The 17522-nt window shown below is 52.1% G+C and overlaps 2 protein-coding genes across 2 annotated transcripts; both read left to right on the forward strand.

Annotated features, from left to right (window-relative positions):
• The first annotated feature begins 1773 nt into the window (after window positions 1-1773).
• PRODH2 (proline dehydrogenase 2) lies at window positions 1774-11746 on the forward strand. The gene is made up of 10 exons (XM_049620750.1): window positions 1774-1982; window positions 2059-2255; window positions 2336-2474; window positions 2557-2643; window positions 6141-6221; window positions 6299-6454; window positions 6531-6697; window positions 9973-10083; window positions 10482-10567; window positions 11490-11746. The coding sequence occupies exons 1-10, from the start codon at window positions 1806-1808 to the stop codon at window positions 11672-11674; spliced, it is 1386 nt and encodes a 461-aa protein (XP_049476707.1). The 5' UTR covers window positions 1774-1805; the 3' UTR covers window positions 11675-11746.
• A 1322-nt stretch (window positions 11747-13068) lies between these two features.
• On the forward strand, window positions 13069-17516 carry LOC125915673 (inactive serine/threonine-protein kinase TEX14-like). The gene is made up of 6 exons (XM_049621615.1): window positions 13069-14049; window positions 16273-16387; window positions 16763-16928; window positions 17008-17162; window positions 17243-17303; window positions 17380-17516. Exons 1-6 carry the CDS (start codon window positions 13917-13919, stop codon window positions 17506-17508), a joined length of 759 nt encoding a protein of 252 aa, XP_049477572.1. The 5' UTR covers window positions 13069-13916; the 3' UTR covers window positions 17509-17516.
• Window positions 17517-17522: the final 6 nt, after the last annotated feature.

Below are 17522 nucleotides of genomic sequence, written 5' to 3' on the forward strand. Positions count from 1 at the left end.
GCCTGGGGCACAAGAGACCCCACGGGCCTCTTCCCTTTGTTATTTTTTTAATTTTTCAGTTAAACACATTTTTTTTTTAATTTTAGAGAGAGAGAGAGCAGGAGAGAGGGGCAGAGAGAGATGAAAAAAAATCTCAAGAAGGCTCCGTGCTCAGCGAGGAGCCCGATACGGGGCCCAATCCCACCACCGTGAGATCGTGACCTGAACTGAAATCAAGAGTCAGACGCTCAACCAACCGAGCCACCCAGGGGCTGCTTGCCTTTGCTATTTTTAATCTATCTCCTTTCACTGTAATAAACCATAACGGTGAGTAAAACATCTCTTCTGAGTTCTGCGGATCCTTCTAGCCAATAACTGAACCTGAGGTGGTTTTAGAGATCCCCAAACACAGCAGCGATTAACAGTATATACCTCACCAGGAGCACAGGCACCAATGGAATTTTGCACACACAGTACCTAAAGATCACAGCCGGTACTTACTGAGCACATGTTGTGTCCCAGGCTGTGTGTGCACATGAAGTCACTGGATCCTCACAACAGCCCCATGAGACTGATACTCGGATTAATGTTTCCTTTTTATCTTGTTGTGAAATGTATTGTCTATTCAGGGGTATAAAATGCAAATGTAGGGCATTAAAAAATACTTAATAACGTGAACAACTGAATCATCAGGTTAAGAAAGGACAGCCCCCGTGTGCCCCTGCCCAGTTACAGCGCCTCTTCTCTGACTTTTGGGATAATCGTTTCATTTACTGTGTTTTCTTTACAGTTTGACCACGCATGTACATATTCCTAACACTGCTGTCACTTCCTTTTCCTTTTTCAGGTGTATTGAACAGAAGAATGCAGCATATCCTGTTTGGTGTCTGGCTTCTTTCACTCACCGCTTTGGGTGTGAGATATTTTATTAATATATATATTTTAAGTTTATTTATTTGGGGGGGGATGGGCAGAGAGAGAGAGAGAGAGAGAGAGCGAGAGAGAGAGAGAGGCAGAGAATCCCAAGCAGGCTCTACACTGTCAGCGTGGAGCCCGACATGGGGCTCGAGCCCATGAATTGTGAGATCATGACCTGAGCCAAAACCAAGAACGGGACGCTCAACCGACTAAGCCACCCAGGCGCCCCTCTCTGTGTGTGAAATTTAACCATGTGGTTATACGCATCATTAGCCTGTTCTTTTTTATTGCTGTATAGTAGTCCATTGTGTGAACAGGCCACAATGTAGTTATCCATTCTCCAGCTGACAGAAATCTGGATGGTTTGCAGCTGTTACCCACAGTGCAGTTGTAAACGTTCCTTCCTCTTCATGCTTCCCGATGGCGATGTTCTCGAGGTTCTCTTTCTCTACGTTCTCTACGCTATATGCTCAGCAGGGTACAGCGGGGTTACGGGTTATGAGCATTTGTAAATTTATTCAGTAAGTAACGCTACAATCTTTCCCATTTGAAGATGAAGCACTTGCAACGAGAGGTTAAGTAACTTTCCCAAGATCCCAACACCAGACTGCCTTGAACCCAGGGGTCCTGGCTCCAGAGTCGCACTTTCACTTAGCGTGGAGAGCACCTAGGAATTGTGAGCCGCTGTGCTGAGGGTGGTTGGGGGCTATTATTGGGACTGTCCTCTCTTGTCCCGTTATTTTGAACTCTGTCCCCCTCAGTTAATAATTAACTGCCCCCCAAGGAGCCTATGATCCTAAAAGATTTGCCTTTCCCTGGCTATTGCCTGGTTAATCAGTCACTGTCCCTGGCCGGGCAAGGGGCACTTGGGAGACCTCTTTACTTGCTGTCGGAGCAGCTGGGGATTCATGATGCTCCGGACCTGTCGTGCGCTCTGTTCCCAGGCTGGGCCCTCCACGGGGGGCTGGCAGGCCCTAAACTTTGATGGTGGGGCTTTTCACCTCAAGGGCACGGGAGAGCTGACACGGGCTTTGCTGGTGTTGCGGCTGTGTGCCTGGCCCCCTCTGGTCACACATGGCCTGGCGGTGAGCAGTGACCCTGGGGACGGGCCTGGGGGGTCCCCAGGGCTGGATTCTGAGCCCTTGCTCTGTGTCACTCCAGCTCCAGGCCTGGTCTCAGCGGCTCCTGGGCTCCCGGCTCTCGGGCGCACTTCTCCGAGCGTCTGTCTACGGGCAGTTTGTAGCTGGTGAGACAGCAGAGGAGGTGAGGGGCTGCGTCCGGCAGCTCCAGGCCCTGGGCCTCCGGCCCCTGCTGGCCGTGCCCACTGAGGAGGAGCCTGACTCAGCTGTCAAGACTGGGTGAGTAGGGGCCAGGCCCTGGGAGGTTGGCAGGAAGGGGGGTGGCGGGCTCCAGAAGCTAATGCCTGCTGGCTGGGCAGTGAGGCCTGGTATGAGGGGAACCTCAGTGCTATGCTTCGGTGTGTGGACCTGTCACGAGGCCTCCTGGAGACCCCTGGCCCGACTGGGAACATCCTTATGCAGCTGAAGGTGACGGCGCTGACCAGCACTCGGCTCTGTGTAAGGGACAGACCGGATGGGGGAGGGGGGTATGGCTGCCTACCAGGTCCTCCTCACCACTCCACCCATTACCCTATTCCAGAAGGAGCTAACCACGTGGATCAGAAGACCAGGGGCTTCCTTGGAGCTGAGTCCTGAGAGGCTGGCAGAAGCCATGGACTCTGGGCAGGTAAAGACCTCAGGCTGGGGGAGAATGGATGGTTGGTGGGGAATGTGGGGGGAGCGGAGTTCTCTGTACTTGGATGTAGCAACCACCTGTAAGCGGGATATTCAAACTGTGTAGCTACTGCTACTCCCCAGGCTTAGAATAATCAGAATAAGTATGCTATAGCCCTGGGGTCTGGTCGGAAGAGATGGAATATGGGTCATCTGGGGGTCTTGGGGAGGGGCCTGGGGGCTGGGAGTTCTCAGAGGAGGGAGTGAGATAGTGGCTCTTTACCAACTAGAAGAAAGTAATCAGTATTTGGTCAATCAATTCAGCTATGCTATGTGCTGAATGGCTGGGAGTTGTGATTAGGCCAGTGGGGTTTTGGTTAATTCATCCATTCCTTTCTTTTTATTTGCATACACTATTTTTACCCTCCCTGCCATTGGCATCTGGCTTCGTGATGAACAGAGGGGCCCTCCTCCTCCCTGGGTCACTTGCTTTCCTTGGCATCCCTAAGAGCATCACACCTGGTTTTCCTTTTTCATCTCTGCTGGCTCATTCTCCATCCTTTTTGGCTCTTCTCTGCCTGTCTCTTAAATATGGAGGTTCCCCAAGGCTAGGTCCTGGCTCCCTCCTCCTTACTCCTTAATCCCTTCAATGAGGCCTTCTTACCCACCCTATAGCCTCAGTTTCCCCAGTCTGTACTAATGAGGCCCACGTTTATCTCCAGCCCTAGCTTTTTCCCTGAGCCCCTGGATATCCTCCAGACCCCTCACACCTAGCAGGTCCTACCCTGGCTTGAGTGTCTCGCCAAGGCTGCTGCCCTTCCTGTCCCCATCTCAGAGACAACCCTACCATCCCATGTCTCAGATTTGAGTCCCTACCCTCCCTGGTCTCCACAGTACAATTCACAACTGTCCTGTTCACTGTCATATCCTCAGCCCCTGGCACCTAGACGAGATATGATAAAATAGATGTTAAATAGATGGATAAATGAAGCAAGTGATTTTTAAGCAATAAATTACTAGCGAAGAACTTACTGATCACTCACAATGCACCACACACTGTCCTAAGTGGCTCATATATGTTTGAAGGAAATGTTTACCCTGCCTGTGAGTGGGTATATAGAGTGATGGTTAAGAACTCAGGGTCTGAAGGTGCCTGAGTAGCCCTGTCAAGTTAAGCATCCAACTCTTGATTTCAGCTCAGGTCATTATCTCATAGTTCGTGAGATTGATCCCCAAGTCAGGCTCTGTGCTGTTAGCATGGAGCCTGCTTTGGATTCTCTCTCTCCCTTTCTCTCTGCCTCTCCCCAACTTGCCCTCTCTCTCTCTTTCTCTCTCAAAATAAATAAATAAACGTAAAAAAAATAACTCAGGGTTTGAGGAAGCCGTGTGGCTTTGGACAAGCGGTCTCGCCTCTCTGTGCTTCAGTTTCCCTCTCTGTAAAATGGGGGATGATAATAGTCCCTACTTCAAGGAGGTGAAGATTAAGGGAGGTAAATTCTTGGTGAGGTATGTGAAATAGCACCAGGCACCTCGCAGGACCTCGATGAGGGTGGCCATCGCATACAGCGAGTTTTGCCAGTTTACCCCAGAACTCCCCCGAGACTCTCCCTCCATCCTCCGATTGAGGAAAAGATGGCTGGGCAGGTACCCCATCTCTTCCCTCCTTCTGGAGAGTTTTCTCCACTAAGATCCGGGGGAGGTTTGCCATGTTCTCCCAGCCCAATTCTGAGGGAGTTCCACTAGCGGACTTAGGCCTACATCTCCATGTGGATTCTGTTGGATATAACAGAACTAAGTCCCACCTGTTCCTCCTTCTTTAACTTCCCAATTTCTTTGAACTCACCTGGACTCCTTGCATCACCAGCGGCTCACATTGACCCTTGGAATCCCCATAACAAGATCGTAAGTTAGGGACAAATGTTATTTCCACATTACAGATGTGTTAATTCCCTGAATGTTTATTGATCACCTACCATGTACCAGGTGCTGTGCTCCTCCAGGGGTGGAGGGTGGAGGGGACGATGACCAAGACAAACTCCCTGTCCTTGCTGGTCAGGGAGAGGCAAGAGGCACTCAATAATTAAAACCAAAGCCGATATGGAACATGTGTCAGTAGGCATCATAGGGAATAGTAAGGCTGAGGAAGGAGAAAAGAAAGCCCCAGATCGGGAGCTGCAAATTTGAACCAGGGAAAACCTCTCTGAGAAGGTGACATTGAAACAAAGACCTGGAGGAGAGGTGGGAGCGAGGTAAGTGGACATCTAGGGGAAGAGTGTTTCCCACAGAAGGAACAGCCAGAGCAAAGGCCCTGAGGCAGGAAGGTGCCAGGCGTGTTGCAAGAATAGCAGGGAGGCGAGTGTGCCTGGAGGGCAGTGAGCTCGGAGAGCTGAGGAGAGGAAAGCAGAGGGGCCGGATGGGTGGAGCCTTGTGGGCTGCAGTGAGGCTCTGGCCTTAGATGAGGATACTGAGGTCCTAAGAGACCTAATACAAGGCAACACTTAATGGCACTTTCTATGACCTAGCTACTGTTCTATGCACTTTCTATGTGTTAATTCCTAGTTACCTCACTCACCAACCTTCAGTCTTCTCCCTGAAAAATGGAGCTTGGAATAACTATCTACTGGGATCGTTGTGAAGGTTATATCAATAAGCTAGTATATGAAGTCACTTATTACAAATTGTTTAAAAAATTTTAATGTTTATTTTTTTATTAAAAAATTGTAATGTTTTAATTTATTTTTGAGAGAGAGACACACAGAGTGAGAGCAGGGGAGGGGCAGAGAGAGACGGAGACACAGAATCCAAAGCAGGCTCCAGGCTCCAAGCTGACAGCACAGAGCCCAATGCGGGGCTCGAACCCATGAATGACGAGATCGTGACCTGAGCTGAAGTCGGATGCTAACTGACTGAGCCACCCAGGCGCCCCATAGTTTTTTTTTAGAGAGAGACAGTGCTAGTGGTGGAGGGGCAGAGAGGGGGAGAGAATCTTAAGCAGGCTCTGTGCTCAGCCTACAACCTGACAAGGGGCTCGATCTCACAACTCTGAGATCATGACCTGAGCCAAAATCAAGAGTCGGATACTTAACCGACTGAGCCACGCAGACACCCCGGAAATCACTTATTATTATAATGACAACATATATTGAGCGCTTATCATGCGCTGGGCCCCTCCCATTCTTCTGTCAAGGCACACTCCACACAGCAACTCCATGAGGTAGGTGCCATTATCATCTAATCATTGAAAAAACAGACAACAAATGAGGCCCAGAGAGGTTATACCACTCATCCAAGGCCATACAGTAAGTGGTGGAACCAGGATTCAAACCCAGATCCTGGGTTCTTGACCACTTTATTTCCCTCAATAAATAGTATCTGTGTGATACAGCTACTTTTCATATTTCTAACGATTTCTAAACAGTCTTCCCTTCTCGGTGGTGGGGGAGAGGAGACATAGGCCCTGGAAGGATCCAGTAACCCGAGCCATTCTCGCCTCCCCTCCTGCTCCCCCAGGACCTTCAGGTCTCCTGCCTCAACGCCGAGCAAAACCGGCATCTCCAGGCCTCTCTGGGCCGCTTGCACCGGGTAGTACAGGTAACATCTTCTGTGGCCTGGCCCCACGACACCTCCTGGGCACCCTGACGCCTGACCACGGCCTCTCTCACCCTCAGCACGCCCGGGCCCAGCACGTGAGGCTCCTGGTGGACGCTGAGTACACCTTCCTGAACCCTGCGCTCTCTCTGCTGGTGGATGCCCTGGCCGTGCGCTGGAACAGCCCCGGCGAAGGCGGGCCCTGGGTGTGGAACACTTACCAGGCCTATCTGCAGGTGTGTGGCACGCTCTGGGGGACGGAGGGTGGGGGTCCCGGTGTCCTGACCCGAAGCTGCCGGGGTCCTCCGCCAGGACACACATGAGCGGCTGAGGCTGGCCGCCGAGGCCGCTGACAGGGCTGGCCTGGCCTTCGGAGTGAAGTTGGTACGAGGGGCATATCTGGACAAGGAGAGAGCGATGGCTCGGCACCAAGGGACAGAAGACCCCACTCAGCCTGACTATGAGGCTACCAATCGGAGGTAGGACTGGGCCAGACAGGCCTCTGAGATAAATGATAACCTCTAACCTCTCATCAGAGCGCACTACCTGATGCTGAGCTTCCTGTGTATGTCCATGTGTTACTTCCTCTCCCCGGTTTAGGACATCGTCCCTTCCCACCCTGAACATCAGCCTCCTCTTCGGGCTCCCTGCATCCTCCTTTGTCCCTCCCCCTCCCCAGTCTATTCCTTACCGGCAACCAGAGGGAGTCTATTAATATTGAAGTCAAATCCTGTCCCTCTTCAGTTCAAAACCCTTCCGTGGCTCCCACTGCACCTCAATAAACCCCAAATCCTTAAAGCAGCCCACAGCTCCCTCATGATCTGAGCTTGTCACCTCTCTGACTTCTCTTCCTCCCACTCTGCTCCTCACTCACTGCACTCCAGCCACACTGGCCTCCTCGATGATCCACAGGGCCTTTGCACTTCCTGTTCCCACTGCCTAGAATGTTCTCCCTCCACACAGCTGCATGGCTCAATCCCTCACCTCCTTACGTCTTTACTTATTGGTACCTTCTCAGGGGACCTTCCCTGCCCTCCCTATCAAAAACTAGAACGCCCACACCTACTCTCTTGCTGAATTTATTTTTCTCTTTAGCCCTTACTTACTGGCATCTGAGGTTCTATACACTTTCGTATTCAATTGCACATTGTCTGTCTCCCCCCTCTCTAGAGTGTGGGCTTGGGAGGGCAGGGGTTTCTGTTTTGTTCATTGCTGAACACCCAGTGCTTAGAATCATGCCTTCCACATGGTAGCTTCTGTACAGGTCTGTTCAAAACATAAATAAACAACCCCAAGAAGTAGGTACTATTATTATTACCCCCCATTTCAGAGGGAGGAACCCAAGCACGGAGAGATGGAATCACTTACCCAAGGTCACATAGCTCGTAAGTGGCAGGGCCATGTTTTGAACCCAGCAGGCTGGCCCTACAACCTGCATTCTTACTCACCTCAAATCATATGTGCTGGGAGCAAAATATGAGTGAGCTCCTTGGGCCCCCATCCCAGGACCCTAGGAAGGAGGAAATTGTTCCTTTACCACATACTCTCTGATTACCTAATTTAGATCAGGACCTGTGCTGGACCCTGGTCCCAGTATCAACCAAGGTGGTCCCCAGGCCCTGTCTGTGTAAAGCTTACAAAGTCTACCTCCATTTCACATTGGATCCAGAAGAGGTTTCTAGAGACGCAGGGACTGACCCAAGTTTACGAGGCAAGTGGTCAAGCCATGGCTGGAACTGAGGCTTGCCTCCAAGGCCCATGAGGGCTCCTACATACGGTTGTGCCCCACAGGCTTAATCACTGGCACCATTATTATTTCTTTTTACTAAGATATAATTCATATACCATAAAATTCACCGCTTTAAAGTATACAATTCAGTGCATTTTAGTATATTCACAAGGTTGTGCAACCGTCGCCACTAATTCCAGAACATTTCATCACCCCCCAAAAGAAACCCTGCATCCATTAGCAGCAGTCACTCCCCATTCCTCTAATCTTTCTGTCTCTGTGGATTTGCATATTCTGGACATTCCCTATCAATGGAGTCGTAGAATGTATGGCCTTTCGTGCCTGGCCCCTTTCACTTAGCATAATGTTCTCAGGGTTCAACCATGTTGTTGGATGAATCAGTACTTCATTCCCTCATACGTCCAAATAATATTCCACTGTATGGACGTACCACATTTTGTTTGGCCACTCATCAGCTGACAGGCATTTGGATCGCTTCCACCTTGGGCCATTGTGACTAGTGCTGCTATGAACATTCCTGAGCACATTTTTGTGCAAATATACACTTCCAATTCGCTTGACAGCTCAATCCTCTAGGAGTGGAATCACTGGGTTATACAGTAACTCCCTATTTAACTTTGTGAGGAACTGCCAGATGGTTTTCCAAAGCTGCTGCACCTTTTTACATTCACACATTATACATTCTGAATACATAATAAATTTGTGTGATTAAAAATCACAATGATTCAAAAATGAATACAGACATACCTCACTTCCACCCAAATCCCCATCTCATTTTGGAGATGTTTATCTCCTAAGTTCCTTTATGCATAAATAGGCAAACACAAAGGTTTTGTGTGTCAGTGTACGAAAGGTATCATGCCTGCACACCGCTCCCTGTTTTTCCACTCAACTGCCTATTTTAAAGGAAGAACAGTCTAGTGATAATAAACGCAGGCCCTGAAGCATCAGACAGCCTGGGTTGAAATCCCAGCCCAGCCACTTCTAGCTGTGTGACCTGGGGGCAAGCTTCAGTCTTCCCCTCTGTAAAATGGAAATAACCAGAACGTCTACCTCATGGAGCTGACCTGAGAGTCAGAAGAGTGAATGTATGTGTGTCAGGCAGGACCCCAGAGGAAACGGAATTCCAAGCAAAGGGCTTTAACTACAAAGAAACATAGTAAAATGCACTCTCTTTATAGAGAATAGGAATATTGAGGAAGCCCGGAACCTACAACAGCATGAGGCTCTTAGGGCCCTTGTGCCGTAGCTGAGGAAAAGGGGCCACCCTAGAGGAGATGTGGCCACCCACAGAGCAGACAGGGTGAGCCAGGGAGGGGGCTGAAGGGTGAACTACTCTCTCCTCCCACCTGATCTCCTGCCCATTACACCATGGGTGATACAGGCCATAAACGTCAGTTTCCTGGGTAGGGGGCAGAGGAGGTCAGAGGACAGATCTGGCAGTCTGTCCAACTCAACTAGCCTAGTACATGAAGTCCTTAGGGTAGCGCTTGGCCTGCAGCAAGCTGGGAAAGCATTTGCCAGTCATCTTACCTTTCCACATCGGTGCCCAAGAGGGTCCTCATCCCTTCTCACGGCTGCCCGGCCCTCCACTCTCCATTGTGTGCCACCATTTGTTTCCGCCAGTCTCCACTTACAGACAGTTGGGTTATTGCTACTCGTGTTCTGTAGATAATGCTGCAGTGAATGACCTTAGGTAAATTTCATCTTGTGCACGTGATGTGGCCCTTTGCTGTGAGACTGCCCTTGTGCCAGGGGCTTTGACACCCTCATCTTACTCCATCCTCAGCAGCGCTGTTAGGTGAACTTGAATTGTTACAGGAGAGGAAAAAAGCTCAGAGAAGGGCTAACCCTTGCACCTGGTGCAGGTGGAACGGAGGGACTTTCTGACTCCAGAGTACTTGCCCTTAGGCACCCCACCTCCCAAGGACAGGAGCCCTTAGTCCCTGGGGACTGACCCTTAATCAGCGGGTGCCATAAGCTGAAGAGATCATCTCCCTTCAGCTATAGCCGCTGTCTGGAGCTGATGCTGACCCATGTGTCCCACCGTGGCCCCATGTGCCACCTCATGGTGGCTTCCCACAATGAGGAATCTGTTCGCCAAGCAACCAAGCGGTATGTAGAAGAATGGAAATAGGTACCCACAAGAAGGCCCCCTTCCTTCCTCTCCCTTGCTCACATGCCGGGGTGGGCAGAGGGGTGGGTGGTGGACGTGGAATAGGGGGAGGAACGGTGAGGGGCCAGTAGGTCCACAGGGGTTCTGGGGAGGCTGTTCAGACTAAACAAGACATTGCTCCTTATTTGCTGGGGCATAGAGAGGTCTGAGGGTCCCAGGGAAGGAGGTGGGACTCACTGGAGAGCTTTCCAGGGGCTTGAGAGCAGTGGTTATCTATCACTGGGTTTGGAAGTACTTCAAAATTTTAGTAACTGAAACAGCCATATGACTGCACAATGGCTGCTTTCAGCTCTGAATCCAGCCACTGTCTGACTTGACGATGTGGCCTTGTTTGTAGCATGTGGGAGCTGGGCATTCCTTTGGATGGGCCCGTCTGTTTTGGACAACTTCTTGGGATGTGTGACCACGTCTCCTTGGCATTAGGTATGTGAATGGCCCCTTCTCCCCATACCCGACCACCATGCCCCACCCAGTCCTAGGCCTCATTCCCTCCCAGCCACATCCCTTCTCGCATTCCCAACCAATGCCTGGCCAGCCTCCCATCCAGACCCTTCCGGATACATCTGTTGCTCCCATTATCTGAAGGCCCTGCCTGCCTGTCTCTGAGCCTGCTGTCTGTTGGTTTTGTTGGTTCTTGAACATGGTGTCTTATTTCCTGTGTGCTTTGTTATCTTTCCTGTGTTGTTCCCCTGGGTCTGAGACCAGAAGATTTATGTTTTCTTCTGCAGGCACTAAGGGGTACAAAACCACTTTACCCTAAATTCAGAGCTTGAGGTTTCTTGAGGCATCTCAGTGATGCAACTTTGAGCTACAAATATGTGAGAGGGCTGATCCAAGGCCTCAGTCTCTCAGAGATGGGTTTCTGTTTTCTTCTGTGCTCCACTTACGGTCAAGGCCATCATTCCCTGTGAGTGGGGGAAGGTGGGAGGGTTGACTTCTGGTTAGCTCTTACATGGAGGGTGCAGCTTAACTTGGGGGAGTTCCCCATTACAACTCTCACCCTGGTCAGGCTCTGGGCCTCGATCTCTGCACCCCCTCAACTCTGCAAAGTCATCAAATAGCAGCTCACTTTTGCCTTCAGGGTGGAAGGACTTCCTGTGCATCCCTTCCCTCCGGGTGCTCACTTTCTCTTAATTTTGGATTAGTAAGCTCCTTACTCTTTTGGCAGTATTTTTATAACTTTAAGAAGATTTTCTAAACGTTTACTGCAGGATTTCTAGTTTTCTAAGTGGGAGATTTTATCCAACTCACCTAGTCTGCCATGTTCTCCGAAATGAAAGTCTCTGTTCCAGATGGGGCCTCACCCCAAACAGGTGTTCATACCCTGCCAACACTCTCCCCACAGGGCAGGCCGGCTATGCCGTGTATAAGTCCATCCCTTATGGTTCCCTGGAGGAGGTGATCCCCTACCTGATCCGGAGGGCCCAGGAGAACCGGAGCGTGCTGCATGGTGCCCGCAGGGAACAGAAGCTGCTCAGCCAAGAACTTCGGAGGAGGCTGCTGGGGCGGGACCTGAGGGTTCCCCATTAGCACCCTCAGGGGTCCTGTGGTTAATAAAGATCCTGAGAGCTATTGCCCAGGCCGCTGTCCTGCACTGAAGCCGCCTCCTTGGGGAAGGACTAATCTCAACCTCAGTCAGCCCATGCTAGGGAGACCTTTAGCTGACCCTGGAGCCCAGCAAGGGCATTGATCAAAGACTTATGATGCCTCTCCCTAACCCCAAGGCAGCCTATCCTGCAATGGGCCTGGGATCAGTCAAGTAACTGATGTGGGTGCTTTCTTAACTCCAGTGGATGTCCAGATAAAGAGTAGACTTTGAGGTACTGCATCAAGAGGCCGGGAGGGACAGAGGGAAGAGGCAAACCACCCATTCACTTGGTAAGCATTTACTGAGGCTCCTTCTGAGCTACACTCTGAGGTGAACAAGGCTGAGGACACAACAGTGCCGAAGACAACTCTGCAGGCCCTGCCTCGCAGAGCTTAGTCAGTAGTGGTAGACAGATCCGTCTTCACACAATGACAGCCTGGTGGATCAAGAGGGCTTCCCAGAGCATTCATAAGACTAACCAAGTGAATGCTGAGCAGAGCATTCAAAAGCAAGGGCATATGCATAGACAGAAGAGTGTGGAACAGACGGGGGAGTGGGGAGACAGGGATGGAAGGGTAGGCAGGCCAGATGATGCCATCTTTGATGCCAGACTTCAGGGCTTGGACTCTGTCCCAGGGGCGTCAGGATGCCCTGGGGAGTCGGGACAGTTTCAGGTAAGGGAGGGGGCAGAGTTAGGCCTGGCTTAATAAGATTTCCCTGGTGCCATGGAGAGGGTGTACCATAGTGGGGCGACAGGCTGGGAGCCGGAAGGAAGCTGGGGTAAGAAATCCCTGCAGGCAGCTGGAGCATGGCAGGGCTGTAACAAACTGAGGAGGGGGCTGGCTGATGGAAAGGACACTCAGGAGGCTGAGTGGATAGGCCCTCAGCAGACAGACTGGATGGGAGGGAGACATTGCAGGGAGAGGCCCAAGGCTCTGGCTTGAAGAGGGGGGACCCTGAGATGGGGATTGGGGAAGAAGTGCAGTTTGGGCGAGATATTACGGCAAGCGTGGGACCCAGTGGATGTGAGGGTCCCAGGGGATTCCCAGGGGGAGGTGTCCAGGACACTGCGGGCCCCAGGTTTGGGGCAAAGAGATGAGGCTGGGGCAAGGAAAGGGAGGAAACAGCCCACGGGGATGGTGAGAAGCGTGGGAAGAAGACAGCCAAGGACAGGGATGAGGAAAGGCCCACCACCTCCAACAAGTCCTGGGGCAGGCGTAATCAGGGGGTAACGTAGGGCACAGCCCACAGCTCTGGGGTGGACACCGCTTTTTCTTTTCTCGCGTCACTTCAGGGCTGGAGGGGCGCCTCTCAGGGGTGGGGGCTACTGCGCAAGCGCAAACGTGGCGGGAGGGGGCACTGATGCGCATGAGCCGCTGCTTCCCGCTCGGCCAGCCAGAGCTAGGGTGCCTGGGTCACGTGGCAGTCACGTAGTGCTTGCTGTGAGAGCCCAACGGTAGGTGCCAAGACCCCTGGGCTGGGCCCTAGGCCCCCAAACCTTCCTAGAGCTTACTGGGTCCTCAGCTCTTGGCCAGACCCGCCCCCAGGCCGCCCTCTCCCTCGTTCCCATCCTTGGTGGCCCGCAGACCCTACCCTTTATCAGACTCTGGCTCCCAGCCCACAGGCACAGGCCTCAGATCCCCTTCTTCCTCAGTCCCTTCCCCCAGCGCGGAGATCCCAACCCAGCACCCAGAGGTTTCCCTGAACCTCAGTCCACATCCCCGGACCTCAGACCTTCTCCCAGCCCGCAGACCCTGCCCTCAGACTGTCTTCCTCCCTTCGATCCCCTTGCATAGCCTGGAGACCCTGCCCCTTCTCAGGTCCCAACCCTCAGGCCCCTCTTCCTCCAGACCCTTTTCCTAACCCCCTAGACTCCTTTCCTACGCTCAGATCCTATCCCTGGAGGTCCTTACACCTCCCTGAGATGGAGTGCCCAGCCCTCAGACTCCCTTAGACCCCAGACCTGCTGGTTGTAGCTCCCAGAGCCCACCCCTTTGCACCGTCAAACGCCTGACAACAAATCAGACCCCTCCTGACTCCCCTGCCTTTCTCACACTGCCCTCCAGGACTCCCAGCCGGCTCTGTTTTTATTGCCCCCAGAGGTCCTGTCTTCACTTTCTCCTGCCCTCATGAGACCCCCTAGGTGATCCCCACCCAGGAGCTGACTGAGTCCGGAGCCCACAGATGCCCTCCCCGCGCTCTCGATTCCCCGTGGAGCTGGGCTCTGTTAGGGATCCAGAAGCCCAGGTGGGACAACTGCATCGCCTGGCTGCAGCTGGGGGCCCAGGCTGGGGCCTCTCGCGGCTCCTGCGCAGAGGTGAGGGTCTGGCTGCTGCAGTTGCCTGTGGGGCAAGATCAGGAGGCAGTACAGAAGGTGTGACTTTAGCTGGCCAGTCAACGGCTGTGTAGCGGGCACCTGTTGTCCATGATGGGGATTTAGGGGTGAAGCTAACTTTCTGGGTCATTTCAAATGGAATCTATTAAGAGAATTTAAGAGAATGGTGAAGATGAAGTAGATACATTGAACAGGATGGCTTTTTGGATGGGGTGATACTTGTCCCACATTATAAAAGTTGGTCATGCAAAAACCTGGGGAAGGGCACTTCAGAAGGGTGGAATAGCCATTGCAAAGGCCCTGAAGTCCAAACAGACTGGGTATGTGTAAGTAGCCTTGGAGCGAGGGGGCTCAGAGAGAGGGCTGAAGCTAAGAGGCTGCGAGTGCAGACAGGAAAGGGCCTCAAAAGTAGTGTGTGAATTTTGTTAGATTTTGTTCTGTGTGTGATGGGAAAGCATTGGAGTTGTAAGCAGGAAATGAAGGTCTAATTTACAATTTCCATTTTTTCATTGATTTTTGTAAGTCGGTTGTGTATCTGGCTACTACTTTCTGAGCTTAAGTAATCATTGTAATTTTTGGTTCTTTTACATTTTTTGTTACCTGAGGATGGTGACAGTTTGGCCCAGCCCTTTAAACTTGAATTCTTTTTTTTTCTCATGTGAGGTGTTGGCCAGAACCCCTGAACTTTGTTGTGGGTGGATAGCTCTTTCCTTCTTGACATTAAAGGGAATTAATCTGTATTTCTGCATTAAGTATCGTGCTTACTCTTGGGTTTTGGTTTATAATTTTTATGAAGTGAGGAAGTTCCCATCTATTCTTAGTTTTTGAGATATTCCCCTCACCCCCAGTCATAAGTAGGCATTGAATTTTATCAGGTGCTTTTTCTGTATCTACTGAGTCAAATGTGATTTTTGTTCTTTAATCCATGAATGTCTTTTCCTACGTTGATTTTGTTATGTTGAATCATCCTTGATTTTTGGGAATAAATCTATTGGGTAATCCCTTTTATTTTATTTAGGGGGGTTGCATATATGATCATAAATGGAATTGAAGTATACTTTCATTTTTGGTTCTGGAAGTTCATCTGGTTTTGGAATTAAAGTCTTACTAGCTTCATAAAGGGAGCCTTGCCCTCTTTTTCTCTTTTTTTGTTTTTGGATCATCGTGTATAAGATTACCTATACATGGAATGAAATGATTACCACTGTAATGATTGTATCATGCAATGAGGTGTGTTTTAAGAAGATCCTTCTGCAGGGCAAGACAAATGCAGAAACCCAGTTAGGATGCCATTGTGGATGCAGTGAATGTGATATTCGGATGTTCCTAAAGGACCACATCTGGAGGGATTTTGTGACAGAGACCAAGCTGGTTTGGACCAAGTGCATGATTGATTTTAGTCATATCTGCCAAGGACATAGGAGTGCAGGGACAAAGACACCACGCATTTTCCCTCAGTAGGGATAGGGGCTAGGGCCTAGAGGGAGACAGGTGAGTCCAGGGTAGCTGGGAGCAGTGGGCGAATGGGCTTCATGTGCGGTTAGTTACCTGTCCGCATGCAGCAGCCACAGCAATGATGATGGGTGGGGAGAGGAGGGGTTAGCAGGGGGATCTGAGCAGGATGATGGGGGGGAAGGGCTTGGCATAGGCGTGGAGGCTCAGAGGAGACTGCTACTTGGATTCAGCTCTTAGAAGCAATATTCAAAAATAAACTTGAGAGATTTCCTGGTAAAATCCAAAGAGTTTGCTTTTCTTGAAGAACTGGATGCTGGCCACATGGGATGTGTATCCATACACTGAATTAAAGCTGGGTAGAGGCTGCCTGCCGTGGACAGTGCTTACTCCTGTGAGCCAGAGTCCCTGAGAAGTCCACCTCCCCCTGGCCCCCGGGTACTTTTGTGTGATTTTACCACTTCTGGGACGGCAGATGGGTGTCAGCGTGGCAGGTAGACGTCACCCCTTGTTGCAGCTCTGTGCACTTACTAGTGGTGAGTACTGTGTCGAGGCGAACTCTGAGGCAGAGTCCCCAGTGGCTGGAGGGTGGGGGGGTTCCAGGACGTACAGATAGAACCTGGAGTCAAGGGTCACCCAGTCAAGGAGGGACTGTGGGGACTGGAAATTGGCAAAGGTGTTGCCTAGCGGCCCTCAGGACCTCTGCCTCTGGAGTAGAGGGCAGGGACAGTCCTGAGCCTCGCTGCCCCTCAGTTGTCCAGGTCGATGGTGAGAACTCTGCTGGGCAGACGGGGCTCTTCCTTTCGGCGCTGCTGGGCCACAGCTCTGCCGTGCAGCTCCTGTTGACCTTCGGCGCCAACCCTAACCAGTGAGTGGACGGATGGCGGTGCCCCCACGCTCCCAGGTCTCTGAGTCACAGTCCCAGAGGTCCTGGGAGCCAGGGCTTTCTTCCGAAGACACCTCTCTCCCTCAGGACACCCTCCTATCCCCAGTGACCTCCCCCTTCTTCTCTGAATTAACCCCTTCTTGTCCTCCAGTGACTATTCCCATTCTCCTGGTATCTCCCATGCTCACGGTGATACTCTCACCTCTCAAAGACCCCACCGTGTCCCCCAAGTGACCCCTCCTGTTCTGATATCCACCTGCCACGTTCCTTTCATCCCTCAGTGATCCCATCCTGCCACCTCTTGTCCCTGTTACACCCTTTTCCTAATCCATTTCTGTCCTCATTGTTCTGCTGCAGCCGCTGCCTCGATGGCAGCACGCCTGTGCACGCAGGTGCCTTCTCGGGCCGCCGCCCGGTGGTGCTGCACCTGTTGCGGGCAGGGGGTGACCTGCGTCTACATGACCAGCAGGGTCGCACGCCTCGGGACTGGGCAGAGCAGGGTGGCGCCAGGCAGAGCCGGGAGGTGAGCGGCGGCCCAGGTAGGGTGGGGGCGTATAGAGTCAGCACCCCGATCTGCTCCAGCGCACCCCGCCCCCATCCAGGTGCTGGAGCTGCTAGAGCTATGCCGAGCCCGCGTAGCAGCACTGGTGCATGGCGGTGCGTTGGCAGCCAGTGCGTCCCTGGGCCAGCTGCAGGCCAGCTCTGTACACCACCTGTGTGGCTCCCTGTGGTTGCCGCGGCTGCTGCGTGCGGACGGGTAACTATCCACGCGTGAAACCCACTCGCCCGCCGCTCCCAGCTACCCTGGACTCACCCCTGTACGTCCCTTTGCCCCAGGGCGCCGAGGCAGGAGCAGACCAGAAGACCCCCCCAAATCCCAGCCTTGGGGTTTGGCCAGGTAAGCGGGAGAGGTTGGGGGAGCAGGGGCCACCCCTGTCCATTTCTTGCCTCATAGTCTCACTCCCCATCCCCAGCTGAGCAGCCTGTGGCCACTGGGGCTGCTGACGGGCATACCCCTCGCGGACCCCAAGGAGCTGCTGCCAGCCCAGGGCGAGCCCGACCGCACCTACGAGAGCAGCTCCCGCACCCTCATGGCCAAGTGAGAGCTAGCCCCCCC

Source organism: Panthera uncia, assembly GCF_023721935.1.
Source record: "Panthera uncia isolate 11264 chromosome E2 unlocalized genomic scaffold, Puncia_PCG_1.0 HiC_scaffold_19, whole genome shotgun sequence".
NCBI lineage: Eukaryota > Metazoa > Chordata > Mammalia > Carnivora > Felidae > Panthera > Panthera uncia.